Consider the following 22,788-nt stretch of genomic DNA (forward strand, 5'->3'; position numbering starts at 1 on the left):
CAACTCCAAAGTTAAGGTTGTGTTAAAGTGTTTTTCTGACCTGGTACATAACTAAGCACACGGCAGGCAAGTATTTAGGTTCAGATGCATGTTCAGGTTGGATGTTATTTGAAGGAAAAAGGGCAAAATACTTGCCCTTTTTCCGTCAGTAAAAGTTGTCACGTAAACACTTCAAGGCATTAAAAGACGGAAGGGCAGTGGAGTTTCTGCAGTAATGAAAAACATCAGATCACTTCTTCTCAAGCCATTGTTGACTTTAACTCTGCTGGGAAGCAGTAGCACTGACCATGATCAGATCAGATCTGAGCATATTGCAGAGCTGTGGAAAGATGGTTCACTTGAGAGTAAATAAGTGTCAATAGCAGTTCCACAGGAAAGTAAGCATGTAAGTAGAAATTTTTGCCTGCACCTGTGATTTACTAAAATTTGTGTCGGTATTTGGTAGATTTTGTTGAATGCAGTAATGGAAATAAAGTCTTACTTTGTGTAGTAAGTAATAACATTTTTATTATCTGTTTATTTAGGTTGGAAATCTCCCTAATGATTATATGATAACCCTTAAATATGTCCCGAAGATGGATAGTCTGGTATGTACAACAACTTCTTGTTATTCCAAATAAAACAGCCCACTGGAACCAGTGATGGCTGTAACATTCTGTACCTAGTCCTATGTCTTAGCAAGTTACAGTTAAATAATGTTTATTTCACTTTTCACATGGTTCCCAAGTATTTACATTTAAAAGAAATGTAGAGCAATTCCTGCAGTCCCTTAAAACTTTTTTAATTACAGGGATTCTAGGAAAGTATTTCTTCATATTAATTTTTTTTACTTTTTTTTTGGTGAAAAGTCAAATTTTCATTGTGTTATTATTTCGTCAACATTATTTCATTGTGTCAATTGAAAAATATTGCTTTCTTAAAGAAATAGGTTCTCTGTAATTGTACTTTGGAACATACTCTAGAAGTCCTTCTTGTTTCAGCCAGTGGAATTGCCACTAGAGCACAACAAATACTAAGCAGCCAGTAAAGAGAACCCCAAGTTCAGCAAATGGTGGCGTCAGTAATTTAACAAACCATAGAATTTCAAACATACTTTGTGTTATTCTTTCTTTACAATCCCATATTTAATACATAGTGGTGCTTTCAAATAAGCATTATCTGTAATTTTTAAAATTATATAGCATTTTTATTTTTAAATAATATAATTTTATTGAACAATCTACTACATACTTTTTGGTTTTCCTCAGTTTAGCAAAAAAAAAAATTGAAGTTTTGTATTGAAAATTTGGTTGTTGCATACATTGCAATAAAAAGGAGGAAAGGAAACAAGGTGAAAGTACAAATTATGCTGAATGCTATATTGTTTTAAGTCAAGGAAAAAAGTAAGAAAATGATGATTTTGTCAGTTAAACTGAACAACACTGTGCCTGTCTTAAGAATTAATGATTGTACACATACATCTGTAGCTGAAAAATATCTACTGGATGCAAGAAGCTGTTTTTGTGTAAATTTTCTACAAAATTTTCACTGTAAAAATCCAATTTGTACCTGATACACATATAAAAATGTATCCTACCCTACAACAATGTGGCAAATCTAGCAATATTCCCTATTGATATTGGAAATCTATGCCAGAAGCAACACTCAATCATGAATAACAAGATGGGAGGAGGAAAAGGAGGCTGCAGGATAGTGAAGGGCCCTGAGTTGTGAGGTATGAAGGGTTATGTCAGATGTAGAAGTGTTTTAAGAGTTTTGCTGGACGCTTGAGGCTTTCACTAAAACTTAGAGTACTTTGGAAAACCCAGTTTAAAGTTGGTTCTTCAGACAGGAAAACTCTGCAGAATGAATGCTATGGAAGTCAGTACGAGGTCCTATATAAATAAAACTAATAGAAAATTTTCCATTTCTTAGAATATCCAATATTTAGAGAAAAAGGGAGCAAGATTGGCTGCCACTATGCCCTGACTGCTGGGCTTTTTGAAATTCACTGATCTTGGTGTCTGATGTGATGATATTCACGTCTATGGAGGACAACTGTAGCTTGAGTGCTCTTTCCCCAGCTTCCAGCCCATTAGCTGTTGGGCTGGATTGAGACAGTTCCTTCCACTGCACTCCTGGGGGTGTTGGCAGATGAAGAAGGCCAGGGAACCTGCTTGAGCAATCAGTCCTGGTTGTTCTCACCCTTGCTTCTCTCCATGGTTCAGTTTTGACTGCCAGTATGCAGATTCTTTTCCATTCTTTTCAGTGCTAGGTCATCTTGATTCAACATACCCAGAAATTTAGATCCAGTTTACATTTACAACAAGCAGCCAAGAAATAAAAAGGAAGAAGAGAAGTTCAGAGCTGAGACTTCCATGTTCCCTTTGCACAGCACTTTCAGTCATGGTAATGGCAGGTGCAGCTCTTGGCCACATGCCTTCACAGGAGAAAGTATTCAGCAGTATTCAGATCCCACTTTGCCAGATTCCTCTCTGGGAATTTCAGGTTGTGTTATGCATACCACAGCAAGGCTTCCTGAATAAGTAGGCTTTACTCTGGTCCATGCAAGCTTGGAAACCCGTGGCTTTGCCTAAAGTAAATGCCTTTTGCTCAACTCTGAAGGGATTGAAATGGTGCTCTGCAATTTTTTTTCAATAGATTTCAATCTTCGGTGTGTGCATAAAGTGGGAAATGTACCCAAGGTAGCAATTCCCAAATGTAGATGACTAAAGGTAGAAAGCAGATGGGAAGCCAGTGTAGTGCATGTAACAGGAACAGACTCACCCATCCATTAAACAGAAGGGTTGTTGCATTATGCACTAGCTCGAGCAACTGAGTGGCTTTAAAAGTAGTCTTGTATAGAGTAAACTGTGTAGTCAAACCTGAAGGTTAAAAGGCAGAGATGACAGCAAAGGACTGAATTCAGAAGAGGAGATAACATTTAAACTTTTACACAGATGTAGAAAGTAATAGCCAAATGAGAGCTACCCAGAAGTACAAGGGAAATCACATTTACAATTGCCCTAAAATGTAAATCTTGGTCAAAGTTTACAAAAAATATCAGAGTTAAACCTCTATTTCTCTTTGCAAATAATGTCATAGTTTTCAATTAGAGCAGTTTTATCCGTGTTTTTGGTAGGTATTGACATAGCAAGTGATTACACAGCTTGGCATTACTGAAAAGAGAACTTGGAGCTTTTGTGAAATACAGCTTTGTAGGTCAGAACAGTCCAGTTAGAGGAGACTCCCACACGCATGCTAAACCACAGGAGCAACAAAATAGACTCCCTGCTGGAATTGCCAAATGCTCACTAGAAGAAGCAGCAAGTTTATGCTAGTCCCTGCCAGAGGATAATGCTCACCCACAAAACCTCAAAGGAAAAGGTTTTTGAGGTTTCCAGTTCAGGGAAGCACAGTAGTTGGTCCTGTGTCAGTGTTCCCACCCCAAAGCAGAGGAAAGAAAATGTGTTGCCTGTCTCATGGGGGCGGTGGGACGTGGCACAACATACGCTGCTTGAACAGAATATGTTTCAAAAAGCTTTCTCTGATTTATTTGCTTCTGCTTCCCCCCTCACCTTGCTGTGCCTTGGAGGAAAAAGGGGAAGCAGACTCAAGCCAAATGCTATCTATTTTGCTTTTTTTCTTTTTTAAGTCATTGTTGAGATAATTGCAGAAGGCTATATCACTTACTTGCCACAGGTTATCACTGTATAAGAGATTTGTACACAGAAGTGGAAATTCAGGTGGAGCTGAACAATGTATTTACATTTGGTTCTCTAAGCCTGGAAGCCTAATAGTCTGATTAGTCTTCAGAAATGTGAAGTGTATTTTTTCTTGTCAGAAACATTTACACATCAAAGCAGAACACCTGTGGATTTATTTTTTAAAAAAAAATGAATCTGTATGCAGGTTTATTGAAGAAATTGAGTAAATGAGATTAAGCCTAGAAGTGTGTACATTGCCAAACATTTGCTGTGTGTTGCAGAAGGTGGATTCAGTGGGTGCTACCTATCCACTGCACAGCAATTGGAAACTGGTTTAGTGACACTGAGACTACATAGGGTTTGTTGGGCCAAGATCTTTGTACCTGGAAGGCTTTAATGAGACATTTTCAATATTGGAAAAAAATGTCATATATGGAATAAATTCTCATAGCATTTGCCATTAAAAATTTAGCTTTTATTGGGAAGGTATTTACATGTACAAATTGCAGTTCTGACTTATGCATTACCTGTATTTTTGCTGATCATGCCATGTTAGGGATTTTCCTGGGCTGGGTGAATTTTTTCTCTATTTGACTACTGTGATAAATGTTATATATATCTAAGTAAAAGAAGTTAATGACTTCCTCTAAGACAGCAAGATGAATTACCAGGTTTCAGTCATGTGAACTGCTGTACAAACTTTGTCTGCAAACTAATTGCATAGGTGTTAGTGTATACAGTGACAGGCTCTGCAGAACACTTTTGTTATCAAAGACTCAGGAAGAACAAAAGCTTTTAAATCTAGAAACTGCTCCCAGTAATGGCATTTAGTGAAAAAGCTGAAGAGAAAGAATAAACTCAGCTAACTAGTTTAAAGGTGTATAAAAGCACACAGGGATTTCATGCAAAATTTTTATGGAAACCCTCCTGAAAAGAAATTTAAATCAAGGATATTTGGGGTCAACTGAGTCATGTAAGGTAACAACAATAAATGAAAACTGATATTTAAAGAATTTTTAAGGCAGTAGAAATTGAAAAGAAAATAAATAGGTTAATGGAAGCATGGACTAGGGTTCATAGTAACGTGTTCCAAGGCTCAAATGCTCAACACACTGACACTTGGCAGTCATTGAGAATTTAATAAAGGGATGGCATTAAACAGACAACCACAAATATGTCAGTATTAGTGAGAATAGAAATATTACCAAAAGGACTGAAGAGAAAATTGGTCACATTAAAGAAGGAGAATTGTAATTTATACTTTTGAGATAGTTTAAATTGGAAAGAACAGTCTAATTTACTTTTGCACATTGAGATGTTTAACCAGTTTTTAAAAATGTCTGATATTTAATTTACATCTGTTTCTCTTTTTATCCCCTGACAGCCTAGTCACTGTTGGTTGCATTTGATGGTGCCTGAATTTTCAAGGAGTCTACATAATCTTCTCCAGAAATTTTCAGACATTCCAGATATGTCGGATGTTTTAAGCAACTATTCAATCATCAATAATCTCACAAGGATAATTAATGATCTTATGGCATGCCTTGCTTTTGATAAAAACAAGGTAATTTTATACAGACTTTCAGCTTTTGTACTGGATACTTATTTTTTACTTTCTGTTGCACAATATTCAGTAATAGTTTAGGATTTTCCAAGGCTTTATTAGATTTGTTTTCATTTCTATTCCTGTGCATCTGAAATCCTGCTTTGTTTAGAAATGCACTGAGTACACTGTGCAAACATTGGTTAAGTTTTATCTCCTGTTTCAAAGAAAAATGGCTTAGAAGGAATTTCAGTGACCTGTATGCAGTTATTTAAAGTCAGAAATGCGGTGATCTTCCCTAAGATAATTAATCCATTCTGGTCTTTTTGAAACTAACAGAAGTCTTCCTTGTGTATCCAGATTAAATTATATATTTTGCTAGTGATCTTAATGTAAATTTAAAGATTATTTGGTTAAAGTTATTAATATACTCTTAGTATGTATCACAGTGTGTGAAGCTCTGAAAGCTTCTCCATGGTTTAATTAACTTTTTTATATAAAGGCACAGCAAAGACCAGAGGACATTGGTCCATTTCCATGTGTTTCTGGATTCTGACAGCAGCTGGAAGTTTTTTCACTCAAGAGATGTCTGATTTTCCGTGCAGGCAGGGAAGGGGGAAAGAAATTAATTTTCTACTCTGTTATCCAGATCTGACCAGACTATCAGTAATTAAAAATAAGTTTTGTAGTCGAAGATTTTGTCCCACTGAATAAAACTGGTAAAATAAACCATGTCCTTTAGAGCAAGTGTTTTATCTTCCATATACAGTTGTTTTTCATCAGCTAAGTCCTTAGTTTTTGTAATTGCAGTTTTTCAACACCCAGGATGAATCAAATAAGTAAAACACTCAGGTGCCTTTAGAGTGGAATAGCCTTTTAAGCTTGCCATGTATTTGCATTGCACTGTTGTGAGTATTTAGATATTCCTACTTTTCCATTTCAAACTGAATTATCTCCAATCTTCAGTGTATATATATTTTTTTCTTTTCTATTTTTGTCCTGATGATTCAAAGCACTCATCTGGGATGTGGTTGGGGAAGAGGAATTTTATTTTGTAGAATGGAAAAGTAAATATCCTGTAATTCAGCAAAACAACTAGCTATTGATTTCCTTAGAGAATAATGATCTTAAGTCTAGTACTTTCAGCATCAAACATAAAATAACTTTGGAGCCAAAACCAGGAGGTTTTCTTAAGGACATACTTAGACCATGTTCTTACCACTCTCCTCCTTCTTAAGAGTACAGACTAACCCCAGGCCAAACTTGACTTGCTGACATAAAAAAAAAAAAAAAAGAAAAAAAAGAAGAAAACCGTCAGTCATCACCATGGATCTCAATCATGTTGTTTAGTGTTTAGTCTGGCATAACAAACGTGTCTGTTAGACCTCAGAGTGACTGAGCTTCCTTGTGCTTCCTTGTTTATAGTTGCTCTTATTTTTAGGTCTGTTATCAGGGATCTCAGCCTGTTTGTGAGCAGTGGTGTACCCCAGCTATTGTATTTTGTTCCCCGTTCTCTTGATGACAATACCAATGATTGTTGTGTTCATATGTTGAGATTAAAAGACTCATGTGAAACTTTGCAAAGTAAGGTGAAATCAAGGGGGATTTTTTAATGAGGGGAATTTTTAAAAGTCTCTTGATTTTCAGTATAGGATGAGAGACTGTCTTTCATTCCTTAGCAATTTTGCAACACTGTATTAATAATTCATTTGTATTTGCAAAGCTAATTTGAAGTCCTCAGATCAGAAGGCTTCTTTGTTATATGAAGATTGTATACAGCTAATCTGGTTGTCTGCAGGTTAAAAATATAAATGATTTTGTATCATCTTTGGGTATTTTTAGCATTTGTTGAGGTGCTGAAATGAGCATCTCCCTTGACCTTCTTTCAAGCTGAATTCTATATTTTACTCTAGGATTTTGTAAAAGAAAATGGTCACCTTTATGAAGAAGGTCACTTCATTCCTGAGGATTTTTTTAGGCACTTTAATAGTACCATTGAGGTCTACAAAGAGTCTGCAGACAGACTGGATAAGAATGACTGCATTCTGCCTTCAACAGTAGGAACACCGGAGAATGGTAAGAGGGGTCTCCTTTTGGGGAGCAGAATCTAGGCAGATAAAAATGTGTGATTTTCCTTGGATTTCAGAGATGCTGAAGATCTCATACCATGCCTCCAGGTCACCTTTTTACTGCAAGTTAAAATAACTACTGACACTGAAGGTTGTGTTTCTGTTCAAAGTCAAGTTCTAGTGCCATCACTCCTAGATACATCATTTCTCAGAATAATCAAAATAACCTTGCATTATGCTGCTCTGTTTCTATTCATCCAAAATATATCCTGAATTGTCTTTTTTACATTGTCCTTCTTATCTTCTCTTAATGCTCTATTTAGTTCTATAAGGTGTTAAAAGAGCCTAAGATTGCACAACTGAAAGTAAAGGAAGTTAGTTAGTTAAATCGAAGCAGCCTCAAGTCACCTTCAGTTTCATCCCACTTTTCCTGAACAGGGAAATGTTTACTTCATTTGAACATTTTAACAAGCTCAGGTCAAGTTCCTGCAGCTCTTTCTTATCCTCCCAGTAAATGGAGGGTTTGCATTACCTTTTCTTTTACTCTCTCTAGTGACAGATATTAGCTTTTTAATTAGGGCAATGTGTCCAGTTGTACAGTTACATCAGTAGTTACTAGAAGCAGATCAGTGCCATAACTTAAGGACTTGAAAGCAGTAGCTGCTTTTCCAGATTAGCTATTCAGCAGCAGCTCAGCATGTACACACTTCTGCCGCTAAATAAAACTGCCTTTTTTGGCTTAATCCACTTTATGAACAGTCCTATGGCCAGCTTTTAAAAGAGCCCTTTAGTCACATTAGAGTAGTCCTGTAGCCCATCATCTTATATAGAGGGAACTGTATTTTAAGTTTCATAATTCTGACACATTCATTTTCTATTTAGATTCCAGAGTCGCTGTCACAAAAACATTTTTGTTTCCTCCTGTTGCTGCCAGCTCTCTTAGGAATGACAGCATTGGCAGTAGCACTAGCAGTAACAGTAAGTACAAGTGATTGAATATATGTCTCCATTTTGTTCTGGTAGCTGGTTGTGAGAGCTCAGAGGAAAAGAATGTCATTAATTGTGCAAATTAATGGGAAGTTACATGTTCCTGATGGTGTACCATGTGTTTCTCAGCTGTCATCCTGAAATGCAATGAACTTATCTAATCAAAATGTAGAGATGCTATCGAGTTACAATTATGTGACAGCAATCTACAACTTGGAGAGGGCAGGCCTCTTCGTTTTGGCTGTCATGAGGTCTCACTAGTCATATGGCCTCAGAAAATTTGGCCAGACACCTCATTTTAACTCTCAGCAGAGGAAGTTGCTCCAAATGAGCAGAATAGCTATCCTAAATCAGATGAGGATACTCATATGAACAAAGAGGATACCTGTATTTTGCATTTTGAGGGTACTGTCAATCCCAACCAAGCTTTGCACCAGCCCTGAGGACCATCCCCGTGTTTGTTTGGTGTAGTTGCAGTAGGACCACCTCCACAAGTCAGCATGCTTTCACTTGGGGTTAATGACAAAGTCACTACCTTTCTGGCAGGCTGTAATCTTCTCTCTGGCATACTCATGTCCACCTTTCTCATCTGTCTTGGTCACTTATTACATGACAGCTCCCTGATAAGAGTCCAGAATGGTTGCTGTAAGAGCCTCACCATTACCTCTCACAAGGTCAGAAAGGGTATAGGCATCTGAGGTGAAAGGAAACAGAGAAGTTCCAGGGGCTTTTAGTGACATCACGTACAACAAGGTGAACACTATCTGGAGCTTCCCACATGAACCAGAGGGGATTTTCCTTAGAGGTTCCTGAAATGGTGATCAAAGTTTAACCTTGTTGTTTCCTTGTTCTCGTTTCCCAGACACGTCAGTGTGTATCTAGCTCTTTTCTATTTCCCCTTTTCACTTCACAAACATCCATGCTATCTGAGTGTGTGATGATGAAGTATGTGACTGGTACTCCATGTGCTTGAGGAAATATGTGCAGAGGGGCAGCCTGATGTAATCTAGTGGGCACAATGGTAGCTTCTGTTGGCGACACAGTTGCTACTAGGCCTGATTTTTTCCTCATGCTCCTTCTCTTTGGAATGTGTAATCCAGTTACCCTCTGGGCTTTTAGCACCATGCATGCGACCTCGTAGTTGGCTCACAGCTGCTATCAGATTTGAAGCCCTTCTTGATTGCTTTCTAATTAAGAGTAGGTCTTAAGTCATCGCAGCCCAGAACCCTCAGAGTAGAAGGAATTAAAAAACCCCCTCCACTCCTGGCTGCCAGCCTGAGTCTTTGGAAAAGAGAAGACTCACTGCCCTAGATTCCTTGCCAGGAGGTCATAGAGCCGTCTGCAAATAACCTGATGAGCCCAGAGCCAGCTCTGAGGCAGTAGGAAGGGGTTAAAGTATTCATACCCGTCTCTCATTCAGGTCTGAACATGTGATAATTTTTGCTGTCATTGCTAGAGGAAAAATATTCAGCCACAGCCTGAAGCAATGGGAATGGATCAAGAAGCCAAAAGACAGACAAGACTACAGGAGTAGTTCAGATGAAAGGAGTTTGACCCAGTACAGTGACAGGAGGAGGGATGCCAGGCAGTGGAGTGTGGCACCTGTGTCTGTACTGTGGAGGAGCGTGCAGAAGCAGGATTATTAATCTTGTTTTATAATTGGAACTGATAATCAAGTTGGAAAAAAGCCTAATTAAAATAATGCAGTCAATTGCTTGGCTACCATATGCTGTACAGGTGTGTTTTAACTGATTATCATTCTCTTAAGCAATTTATTGGAAAATTGGATATCAGTTAACAGCCTTATGTAGAAATGACATGAGGACTGCATGTCTGGCTGGGTCTGGGGACAGTTTGAACTCATAATCAGATTAAATTACATTAATTTGGATGCTGACTGGTTACACTGTAGTTACTCATTTGGAGGTTTCCTTCAGGGAGGGAGCTGTGGAATCTTTATTGACAGCCTTGGTTTATTCCCTGAAATGGCCTTTAGTGCCAGTCATAGTTTTGTCTTGACTTTATTGCTAAGGAAATGTTGGTTTTAGTTAATCCTTACCTTCTTGGAATGAACAACAGTGAATAAACCTTAGTACTTCCCCTGTGAAGTCTCCCCAGCATAGCATTCCCCTGGCTTCAGTATTGTTCTCAGAAAAGCACCACTAAATTCAAATTTCAAAAAGGAAAATATTGAGAAGAGGGGAGGACTGAAAAAAAACCATCTTCAGACACAAACTACAGTAATTTTTTTTAAATTAGCCCTTTAATTTTAAACAGTTTTGAGTTATTTTTCAGCTTAATAGTTTCCAGAGCATTTAGAAATGTTCAGTGTTTGCAAAAGAACCCCTCCAGATTAATATATTTTGAATCTATTAATACAGTCTGTGTAGTCAGATGAGTTGAACTGCCCCAATTCTACATTCAACTTAGACAAACCTGAAGTCCATCATCCAATAAAATAATTTTTGAAATATCATAGAAATTGTATATAAATTAGCTAAGTTACAGATTTTTATTTTTGCAATTTTTGTTGAGTCATATTTCATTACTCCATTGTTCTTACACAACAGTAAAATTAAACTACAATAATAGAGTAGAATCTCAACTAAATACACACAAAAAGTCTTAGCCCAGCCAAATGAAAAATAGAACAATTATGCTATTCTAATTGTTTTTTGAATGGTAATAGTGCTTTATTCATTCTTATATATTGAATGTAGACTTGTAACATGTTTCCACTTCATCTTTTCTCAAAAGCAGAAAGATCTTTTCTTATTTCTCATAAAATTCTCAGAAGACTACCGCTACCATCCCCAATTTATTTAGGCTGCTTTGTTTTTTTCCTCTTTGTGTTACCTGACTGTAATCCACTGAAGTTCCAATTAGCTGTTAAAGTTCCAGTCTTGCTCATATTTCTCTACATGATTATACCACACGTTGTCTAGAGAATGTAGATGAGATGGTTCCTATGTAAAGAAGTTTTGAGTCCTAATCTCTTCTTTCAGTGGTTGAAGCCATCAGATGAATTTCATGTTGCTCTGATCAAAGCTTGAACTTACTAGCTGTGACTAAAACTTCTCCTTCAATTGAATGCCATAACATTCTTTATAATTTCATGAAGGCTTCAGTGTTGCCTCCTTACATTTTTGTCTGTAATTTCCCCACAATAATTTAGCCCTATTATTTAGTCCTGAGTAGCTCAAAGAACATGTAAACACAGAGATCTCTGTAACTGTTTTTAGGAAGAAGTTCTCCTTTTTTAATTAAGCAAAAAATACCATAGTTTAATTCAGTAATTGCACAATAATTTTAAAATGTTCACCCATGGCTTATTGCAATTGGTGCTGCCTTCTGTGCCTTTGTTCCTTTGTTCCAACTTAATAGTTAATGGAAAACCCTAATGAACAGGTGAGAGCTGCTCTGCATTTTTACAGATAAGATCTTGTGGTAATTGTGTTGGAACTGAGCAGAGGTAAACTGGAAATTCCTTTGAGACATATATGGCAAAAAAAAAAAAAAAAAGAAGCCAGTACTTTCAATCATAATCTCACATGGCTCAAGGTAGGAAGTGGCTCAATAACTTCATTGTGTAGATGAGTGGCTTTTAATGTAAATATATTTTGTTTACATCTTGACATCCCAATATCCATGAAGACTATACGTAAATCAGCATCAAATGAGCTCACTTCCTTAGGGAATCTTCCACAAGAGACAGAGTGAGAGCTCTGAGAGATGCTGGCTTGCATCCACTGCCCTTTTTCACTCTCCTGGATAGAGTCAGCAGTTCCTCTGGCATTGCCCAAAGAGCTCATAAAGTTATTGGTACACCTGGTTCCTGCTATTCCTTCTCTCCCTTTGCCTTTACAACTGATGGGAATCAGAATCTTTCTGTGTAGAGCTCCAAAGTTTCTAACAGAGGAAAAGGTCCCAGTGGTAGCCAGATTTCTTTCTTCTCTCCATTTTCTTCATTAAGACAAGTCTCTGGGAGGTTCTGCAGACTGAAAATTCTTCAGCCTGTTCTGTTTTAAATTTTAATATAAATAAAAGGCACATGAAGAAACCTGCCATGACTCATTTCATTTTCCCCAGATCTTTCAAGAGAATTTTTTCTGGACTTGAAAGTGAAATTAAATATTCTGGTTTTGCTGGCTTTTTAAGGTAGTTATGGATTACTTAACTTTCAAATTAATTCATAGACTGTCATGTTGTGGAAAAGAAAATCTGTTGTCATTTTTAAAAGGTAGGCGAAGGAGAGTGTCACAATGGGATTGTATTTAGGCTCGATCCCTGGATTGCATGTCCCCATATGGAAAGCTAATTATAAATGCCTTTCAGTTTTCCATAGATGATTAAGAAATCATCTGCATTGGAGATAACTTTTCAGAAATCAGATTTTTCTTCATTGTAAAGGTGTCACTTCTGTTGTCTTAAATTGCATTAAGTTTGTGAAAAATACTGTTAAAAACAAAGGTACAAAATTATCACTGATTATCCTGCATGCAGAACATTTCTCTAGCAGTTCATGTAAAAAACAGCATGCTTGCCATGACATGCTGCCCAGCACTGCGGGTAGGCAGAGGGTTTTTGAGGTTATACACTCTTCCATAACATGTTATCAAACACATTATGCTCTACATGACCTGAACAGTCTTTTCTTTGATTTTTATTTCACTTTTTAATATTTTTCAGAAGTTTGTGGGATGGAATCCAGAAAACATAGCTATCCCCATATGATTTACATAATGTAGCTGTAAAACTCAGCAGTCTCTCACTGAGAAGAAAGGCATTAGGCAAATGAGGATTGCTTTTTACTTGCTTAGAGCACAAGAGCAATATCAGAATTTTCTTCTGAGAATACAGTTTAGATAAACGACAACGGGAGAGCATTTCTAGGGTTGTTCAGGCTGGCTCCACCCACTTGATTTTGCCTAGTTTTCTTGTAGATCAGTTCTGCAAGCAAACATCTTCTGTGCCTAATCTGAGACAGAAACTTAGACAGGTTTTGTCTCCCCAGTTAATATCTGCTCCTGGCTTTAATGTCTGAGCAGAGAGAGGCAGATCTTTCCCTTCTGTAGACAGATTTCTTTCACGGTAAGCTGGCATCGGTTCTGCTTGGCTGATGTTTCCTTTTAGTGTGCTGAATCCCCCAGATACAGGTGAAACTCAAGCCCCTGCAGTCAGAACCTGCACTTTGTAAACAGAGATATATAACAGACACAGAGATATATGTAGTATATGAATATATAAGATATAGACTTTATGTTGTCTTGTTATTTCTAACAACGTTGGGCTTAGAAAACACAGCTGAATTTCAGAGATAAAAAGAACATTTGTCTAAAACTTGAAAAATGTCAACAAGAAAATCTGAGAGTTAAAAATGAATTGCTAGTTAATTATAAGAACACTTCTTTCTAAACTAATGTATTTTATTGGAGGCTGTTTAATCATGTACTAAACACATGTTGTTTGACCCAGAATATCATACTGTGTGTGCTTAGACATTTGCTGTTTGCATGAGTCACACAAATTTTGAGTGCTGTCAGTTCATTTTCCTTTCTATGTATCCAATCACCTACACTTTTCCAGTGCTTTCAGTTTGGTTCTTTTCCTGTAATCTGTCAATACCCCCACCATTCGAGGTGCAGACACCCAGTTTGAAATGAACCAAACCTGGTGAACAACACCTAAAATACCAGTCTCCTGAGGTTCACTTTGCATTTCAGATGGAGGGTCCCCAGGTGATTCTGTTGGACTTTTCACATCCTACTCTTGATGAAATAACTGAAGGGACAAATTTTAGTCTCAGCATGCAAACAGCTCCCAGTGAGGGGAATGGAATTTTTTGTGTACATAAAAGAATGGCATTGGTGCTCTTCTATACAAAATGTTAAAAGCTATCAAGAAATGGTTATAACCAAATAACACACTGTTAAACCTCAAGGTACAAGAGTTTGATCTTGCTGAAGTCAGTGCTACCTTTCCAGGAAGCTTTAGAAGTGATCAGGTTTATTCTGTTAAATTAACCTCCTCTGAGAGCCCTCATGTTGGTGATTGATTAGTGCCAAGGCCAGGTGCCTGCAGTCAGTGGGAGCTGTCTGATGGAACCAGTGCAAATGCATGAACTGATATATATTCTTTTCCAAATAATTGCTTTGTGTTTCAAAGTAAGACCTTTAAAAATTAAGAAATCCAAGCCTTTGAAGTGTGGGAAAGAGATGATTCTCTACAAATGGCAAAAAGAGAATTGGTGTTGGTACTTTTCAACACTGTTGTTTCAGAAGGGGGTGGAGCATCCTTGTGGTCAAAAATTTCCTGTAAGATTTTGTATGAAGTGCATCTCATGTACATTGCTCTTTGAAGTATCTGTTCTGCCATTTAAGTTGCTGTTATGTAGGTGGTGCATGAAAGTACTCTTGCTAATAGCGTTGCCCTGAAGACAGTTTTTTGCTATAAATCTGTCTTCACTAATGAGGGTATCTTTAATTACAGAAGAAGCACTTGGCTTCATTAACAGCTCCAGCCTGCAAGGGATCAGCATAGCACTGACATCATTGCTGTCTCTCCTTATTGGCTTTATTTTGGGAGCCATATACTGGAAGGTAAGAGATACTACATATAATTGTTTACATAGTGATGCTTCATTTCTTAGCTGTGGGGAGGTGGGAATCAGAGAACCGTTCTGTATTTGAAAGCAAGTGATACCTCTTTTGATCTCCACTTAGCTGTGACTTGCAGATGTAAATCTGTGTGTCAAATTCTTGAATTCTACCATCAAAGTGCAAATCCTGTCTTACCAGCATGATCGCTCTCTAATTGGAAACAAAAATTGTGTGATTCACCCAATTTTCCATTTCTCCTATTGTATATTGAGAAAGGATTTTTTTTTTTTCTTTTGGCCCTTATGCCCCTGCCTACAATACAAAAACTTCAATAGTAAAATTTATATCAGTAGTAGATGTATGTAAGAGGACAAGGTTTGGCCTACATTTTGCAAGATGATTTTGATGTTGAACAACTGAAGCAGACTGAAACATACAATTGTTTAGTTACTAAAGAAAGCTTTAGAATATTTATAACTTTAGAATATTTATATTTAGTGCATTTTCTTCCTAGAAAATACATCCCAAATCCAGACCAGAAAGTGATGAAACTACACAGTGTCATGACTATCAAGAGGAAAATGAGATAAGGTATATTGTTTCACTTAAAATTTGGATTTACAGGTGTAATTTTTTCTCTGAGAACTACTTCCTGTTTAGCTGTGTGACAAACACAAAAAAACCCCAAACACAAGGTCTTGCTGCAGAGGTAAAATATGTGCTCAGAGTGTGCCATTTAAAGGACTTTCTGGTTTAAACACAGAAATTGATATGGAGGATACTTCTACCTACAGCATTTTATTATGGGGACATTTTTTTGTCTATCTTTATTCCCACTGTGAGAAAGGATTGCTGAGACCTATAGAAAAAACAACAAAATAAAGTAAATGTTGTTATTTGCTGTGTGGTGTAAAGCTAGGTTGAAGTTATAGAAATAAATAGAAAGCAATGTCTTTCTTCTAAATCCTTTTAAATACCTTTTACAATAACATTTTTTATGTCCTTTCACTTTTTTACATTCCCCAGGGTACTATGTTTTCTGGTTGTTTTTTTTTTTTTTTTAATATTTGTGGAAAGTTAATGAGACCTCATTCAAATGCTAATAACTTCTTAAGGTCATCCTGAAATGATTCACAGCTTCCTTCCTACTAATACACTGATTTATCTGATTTTTAAAGAGAGCAAGTTCTGAGCAAATCAAAAAATATCTTAGAAACAACAGTCCAAGGCTTTGAAGTTCCTTGGACATGACTTGGGCAAGGAATTCTGTGAAATCCAGGAAAGGACTTAGGGACATTTTAAGTAAGAATAGTCCATGCTAAAGCATTTTGAGAGTATTGTTTAACTTCATATTTAATGATATTTGGTCAGATTTTAACTATGAATGATTTAGGGAAAGATCTGATGCAGGTGGCTGAAGGACATGTCCTGTAGTGTTCTCACACTGTGTGAAATGCCTGGTTCTGCCCATTGGGGAAGGGACAATTAGGCAAGGTTCTGATCCAGCAGTTTGGTCACAGGAGCTGAAATTTCCTGTGTTTAAGCTTGCTAAAGTAAAAAATTCTTAAAACTAATTTTCTTCATGTACAGTATATAGAATGGAAGGCTGTGCATTCATTTCACCAACTATATTGGTTCCTACAAATAACTCATTCTGCACATCATCCTCATCGGTGTTAAAGCCTGTGGAATGGAACATACATCTTCCTTTTAACTTCACAGAAAATACAAAACATTTTTTTATATGAAGAAAAGATGACACAGTTAAATCCAGGAGAGGGCCTTTGCAGGAACTTGAAAGAGATTGCATTCTCTATCAGATGTCTTCATAAATATATGGCATGTGTTTTGGCATACATGGCATAGATGACTATTACAAGTTTCTCCTCCCTGAGAAATTAGGAATATTCATCTATAAGTAGGAAGAACTAATATCAAATGTAAATTATAATTCCTTGGGTTCACTTCTTTAAATTTTAACTTACTTATAAACTCTTCTATTCTATTTCCCTGGAAGGCTATTACTGTAGCAATAAAGTACCTTTTTTTTTTCCAGTATGTTGCAGCAAAAAGAAAAAGAACATCTACAAGTGTAGCTGTTGCTTTTTCTCCCTCAACACTGTTACTGTTTCGTGTACTGGTAAGTTGGCTATGGTGAGAGTTTTACCATAGACTTTACTTTCAGCTGCTGCAATATAAAGGGATTCTGAGTCCATTTTCAGGAAAAAAATAAATCTTGCTATCAGTAGGTTTCATTTAGCATTCAGTAGGTGTACAAGATCTTTAGCAGCTAATTTAATTAATCATGTATCATTAATGCAGACCTTTGATTTTTAACTTGAATGCTTCAAAATGAAATTTACAAGAATTCCAGAACAAAGCGCAGCTCCTGCTTCTCATTTTTGGTGTTAGAGCTGATACAGAGAAGCCTTCAGCTGTTACACTGCAGCTGTTTCAAAGCAATGTGAACTAAAGAACACAATGTGAACTAAAGAACACAATCTGATAAAATTAGCAGGTGAGTGTAGGAGAAGAGGCCAAATAGAGCTGAGCTTTCATATAATTGTAGCTTAGTCAGCACATTTCTGTAGTCTCTGTAGCCTTCTCAGATGCATCAGTCTTGCTTTAGTAAGAGTGAACAGCAAAGGTGAGTGAGGTTTCTCAGTCCCAGCTGTCCTCTGCAGAGCAGCACTTCTCTGGCAAGAGGCTTCTTACCACAGAAACTGTGCTGTATTTAACCCATGGCACTATGTAAGAGTCTGGGAAATTCAGACAGCACTGAACTCTTCATTCTTGATCAGGAGTGGAAAGAGCAGCATTAGAGCGTAACAGACAATCTCAGTCTTGCAGTTTTTCTTGTAGCTGTTACTCTCAGGTGTTCAATATGATTGGATTATCTACAATTTGAGAGGTTTTTCATGCTCCTTAACTGCTTTGTTCTACCATATGCTCGTTGAGAAGCAAAGTTGTCACTGCATTGGACAAGTTGTTCCATTTTTCCAAAGATGTAAACTCAGTTTGGTTTGTCCAGATGACTTCAAAGGGAAGTTTGCTGCCAGAGATTGCCAATACCAAAATGCCCAAACAGTTCTGTAAAACATGAGAGTGGTTCCATTACCTTAGATGACATCAATGAGCTTTTGCAGGCAAGTGAGTTCTTGCATCAGGAAAGCACATCTTATAACGTTTTTCCTTCTGAGTAAAGAATTTCCTATGCAAGTGTCATTAAATTTATTTCCAAAATTATAAGAAAAACATGTCTATGTTGTATGTCTGTGAAAAGATCTACTGTTTAGTAATACAGAAGGGAAAACTAATCAGCAAAATCAGAATTTCTGTTTTTCTCTCCAGGCAGGTAACAGTTCCATGTTCGCTTCATAAATGAAGCAGCTTTAAGCACATTCGTATTCCTTCTGGAGTGACAGACTGAGTCTGCATCTGTTGTTGCTGCCCATGACTCCATAGACATGATACAGAAATGAGGACAATTTGTGTTTGTTACTGTGAAACCAACACTGAATTGAACAATGACAAGAAGAGTGTGCACTTAGCAGGACTGTATCTTATGTGAATATCTACCTTGTGTGACATTTGAGGTTTTTTAATTGTATTAATACTTTCAGCTGATTCTGGCAACAAAGTACGTCCTGAACAAAAAAAGCATCTTTCAAATGCCTCCAACAGTGTGTAATCATTGCAAGTCATAAATACCTTTGCTTCCTTAATTTAAATTCTGTGTCCTCTACCTTAAATTGATGTCTTCAGATGAAAGTCTCTGAACTGACAGAAAACGCAGAAATGGATACAGATAACATACTCTTCAATATTGTATATAAAACTTGAAAGCAAAGTCATGCCCTGAGCTCGTGTTCTAGACTTAGACTTATAAGGAGCTGTGTTTATGCCTGTCAAAGGCAGTGTGTACAGCAACACGTGGTCTCTATCGGGTGCCAGGTGGCTGGCTGCCCACCCCAGAAAGCCTCAAGAATTCATCAGCATGGGTGGTCTCTGTTCAGGAGAACCAAATACTGGATGAAGACAAAGTAAACAGGAGGTGAATGTACCTCATGGAGCTTCGAAGAATTTAGTGTAACTGCTGGCTGTGTGAACACTGGTGAAATTTCCAGTCATGCTAAGGCAAAGTAAAGAGTCTGAATTGCGTTCAAACATCACAATAAAGACAAACCCATGAAATGCATTTTAAATTCTGAAGATGCATGCCATTTATACCTTGTCTGTAAATGTATAGCATAGAAAATCTGAAAGATCCTGAGAGTGTATTTAGCTTTTACTTACATCAGCTGTAATTAATGTTTGCATTGTGTTTTAAGTGATTAGTAAGCTTTAATATCCTGGCATTCTCCACTCTTGAAAGTTAATTCTTTTGAAACAAAAGAGAAAGGCTTTGTTTCCCACCTGTCTTCTGCATCTATTACTGTTACAGTATCCATGGAATATGAACAGGACTGATGTACAGATGTGCATTTTCAAGTAAATCCTAAAAATACCATGGTAAAAGTTACAAGTGTAGTTGTGCATCTTTTCATCTTGTCTTTTCCCAGATAATGAGTATGAATTATTTACCTGTATTAGGGGTTGTAATTCAGAAGGGTAAATGGTAAAAGCTCACATGAGGTGACAAACTGTCATCGATAGTGATATTGACCAGCTCAACAAGAGTTTTAGTTTAAATAATTTGAAAACTTAAAAAAAAACAGAAAAAAAACCCAGCAACCCTTTTAAAGTTGTGCATAAAGTTGGAGTTCTCCTTAAAATGTATAGTTACTAAATTTTTTAAGAGTCTTTGTGGAAGTTTTAATCTTCTGTTCAATTTTCTGAGAACCATGCATAAAAAGAATATGTCATACATATAGTGTGTGTGTGTGTGTGTGTGTGTGTGTGTGTGTGTGTGTGTATTATTGGTAAAACTGTCTTTCAGACTTACAAAAAGAAAAAAATCTCAGAACCTTACCATACTTGATGATGTGGCATGTAGCTACACTGCATGGAATTTTGACCCTACTGCAATAAAGTTGAAATTTCTCATTAATTCACTGATGGAAGGTTTTGAACATGAGGAATTTTTATTTATACTCAGGCCCTTTTTGCACTTTGTTTGTCATAAAAGGGTCTTCAAGTCCTACTCAGCTGGTATAAATTAGCATAGTTCTATTAAGGATGACAGAACTTTGCAGTTTGCATCAGCTGAGGAACTTCTCTTAGACTAGATCAAAAGAAGCTTAGTGTCAGAATTAGGCCTTCACATTTATTCTGAAGATGGTGGAGCACTCACCAGTTAATAAACAGGGTTGTTCATCACTTCTAAAAAGCAAGTGCATTCCTCAAACAATGGCATTCCCCATATAAAGCTGAGTCTCCTTTGACTCTGTGTAGTTCTTTACTCACAAGGCCCTCAGACTTTGAGTTTCAAACTTTTTTAACAGGTACCCTAAAAGAAATGTCAGCGTGACCTAACTGATGGAAATTTGCACCTTATTGGTAATGCAGAGAATAACCGTGCATTGGTTTTGACTGAATGGAAAAGTATCCACAGTAAATGGAAGCAATTATCCTTACACATTGTATGAAAACCTTAAATACTTTATACAATGTGCTCTTGAGGCTACCTTATGCATTTGAGGGTTTGTGTTTTTTCCTTAGCTTCAGTAAAACAAAAATCTTATATTTATTAATATTATTTGTTGGTAAAAAATGCTCATTTTTCTAAATGCATTCTTTCCAGAAAATCAAGTACTCAATAACACTTAATTTGTGTCACATTGGTGTGCCCCAAATTATACTTTGATATTCAAAAGCAGCCTATTCAAATTTTAGGCTTCTTAATCCTCAGTACTATAGAAAATATCAGTTATGAATTGAAACAGAAATAAAAATTGACTATGACAAAATACTCACTTTCCAGTCACTTTCAAATAATGTCAGACACTTTAATCTCTTCTGTGGAGCAAGGTAAATTTTAAATTATATGAAAACCGAAAGAAAGCTCATGTGTACTTTTGACCTTCACATCACAGCCATTATTCTTTGAATGTACACAAAAGTTCATGTGACACCTGGAGTAGCAGAACTGTTGTTGGACCACATGGTTTTCCCATTCTTGGCCCTCATTTTGAGAGATCTGAACACAAGAGAGAACTGGTTGGGTGTTTTCAATCCTTTTGCAACCCAGAAGGAGACTTCTGGACATTCATGGATACACTAGGTGGCATGGCACTTTGGAGTGGCATCGTGAATTTACTGGAAACTTTCTGTGCCCACTGAGGAGATCTTTACTTTGGACACAGTGAGATTCTGAAAGACTACCGACTTGTGAGACATCTTTGAAATCAAAGGAAATAGAGTAATGTACTCTTCAGTTGGAGATGGGGTGGCAGAGATAGACCTTTAATTGCTTCTTAACTTCTAAAGAAGTTTAACTTCCAAAGAGTGATCAGTTTTTCAGTCTTCTTTTCGGGTAGACAGAACCCATGCATTAACAAACTTGGAAAATCAACACACTCCCTCTTAGAATAAAACTGGGGAAAAAAGGGGTATTTTATTTTTTTTATATAAAAGTCAACCAAATTTGGCTTTTGGATATCTGTGGTTTGGTGAGAAATGTAATATTTTTAGGTTTCCTTTGAAATAGTTGAGCTTTGCATGCAATTACTAGTGGCCTTGTGAGAATAAAAAAGCAGATAGTCGTATACTGAGTAACTGTTCTACTTTAGATGTGTCTTTACTTGAATGAATTAATGGTACTTATTTCATCATGAGGTCATTTTATAAGCATATAAAATGTGCTTTACTATGGAGTATGTGTACAACCTGCAGATGTTTTAGATTCTCATTTGCAGCAGCTCTGTTTTCTCTGTTGCTCTATGTAATATGCTGAAACTGTTCAGTACACAAAACAGAATTATTAATTTAAAAATTTAACAGTATGCATAAAATACTGATATTTTGAGTTTGATTTATGTTTAAGAATTATTCAACATTTTTCAATTCATAAATCTGATTAAACTGTCTTAAATGCAGATTTACAGTAATGGTGGCATGTTGCTATTTTTTTATCAAATTAATGGAACGTGGAAATTTCAGACTCTTTAGTGATAGAGACACAGACGTTTGCTGGTTGCATTATGGGCAAATTCATTTATTTCAATGTAAATGTCAGCACAGTTTTGCATAGTTACATTCTGACTGAAGGTAATCAACAAAGTTTATAAAATGTGATGTGTATGTACATATGTGTCCTCTTAAAGATAGATGTTTTCCCAGATCCCTTTTTATACCAGTTCAGATTTGGAATTTACATTATATACATATGCTTTATTGTTCTAAATAAAGATATTATGCACTGTCAAATAATTAGTATATTGCATTGTGTCAGTCCCAATTAAGACATTTTTACATTCTGTAATAATCTGAAAGAATTCTCTCTCAGAACATATGCTACTTGATGCGGACTCCTTCACTTGATGCAGACATTTCATGATCATGCACTTCTTTTGCAGTGAGTGGAATTTACCAGGATCTTTCAGTAGAAACCAGAGCTTATCCTGGTAAGGATGGCAACCTTCCTTCAAGCTTTCAGCAGTTTACTGTGGCTTTTATGTAAGAAGTCTGGGATGCAATGAGTTTTGGAGGAGAAAAAGAGCTGCTCAGGGAGCTCTGGCACCTCTCCCTTCCTGAGAGAGAATGGAAAGATGCCAGCTAAAGACGAAGAGGTAAACCTGCTGAGACTTTCAGAGAGCATTAATGAGCCTTGGAAGACAGAGGGGACGTTGCATTAGGCAGATACAGACTGATTTGCAAATAGGAATAGAGACAGGACTGATGAGGAAGAGTAGAGCAGGGTTATCGGACTGGGACACAAGGGAACAGAATTCAGAGATGCCAGA

The 22,788-nt window shown here is 36.8% G+C and overlaps 1 protein-coding gene across 2 annotated transcripts in view; it reads left to right on the forward strand.

The window, feature by feature from the left end:
• The window catches only part of KITLG (KIT ligand), a 56,457-nt gene extending 34,202 nt beyond the window's left edge, over window positions 1-22,255 (forward strand). The window contains exons 3-10 of one of the 2 annotated variants that reach the window (XM_059846823.1): window positions 525-587; window positions 5,071-5,250; window positions 7,143-7,305; window positions 8,181-8,276; window positions 14,775-14,884; window positions 15,399-15,475; window positions 16,941-17,024; window positions 18,236-22,255. In XM_059846823.1, coding sequence (XP_059702806.1) covers window positions 525-587; window positions 5,071-5,250; window positions 7,143-7,305; window positions 8,181-8,276; window positions 14,775-14,884; window positions 15,399-15,475; window positions 16,941-16,980 — 729 coding nt within the window. In that variant the 3' untranslated portion in view covers window positions 16,981-17,024; window positions 18,236-22,255. The remainder of the gene's footprint in view (window positions 1-524; window positions 588-5,070; window positions 5,251-7,142; window positions 7,306-8,180; window positions 8,277-14,774; window positions 14,885-15,398; window positions 15,476-16,940; window positions 17,025-18,235) is intronic. The other variant, XM_059846824.1, reaches the window with a different exon arrangement.
• Window positions 22,256-22,788: the final 533 nt, after the last annotated feature.

Source organism: Haemorhous mexicanus, chromosome 5 (genome assembly GCF_027477595.1).
Source record: "Haemorhous mexicanus isolate bHaeMex1 chromosome 5, bHaeMex1.pri, whole genome shotgun sequence".
NCBI lineage: Eukaryota > Metazoa > Chordata > Aves > Passeriformes > Fringillidae > Haemorhous > Haemorhous mexicanus.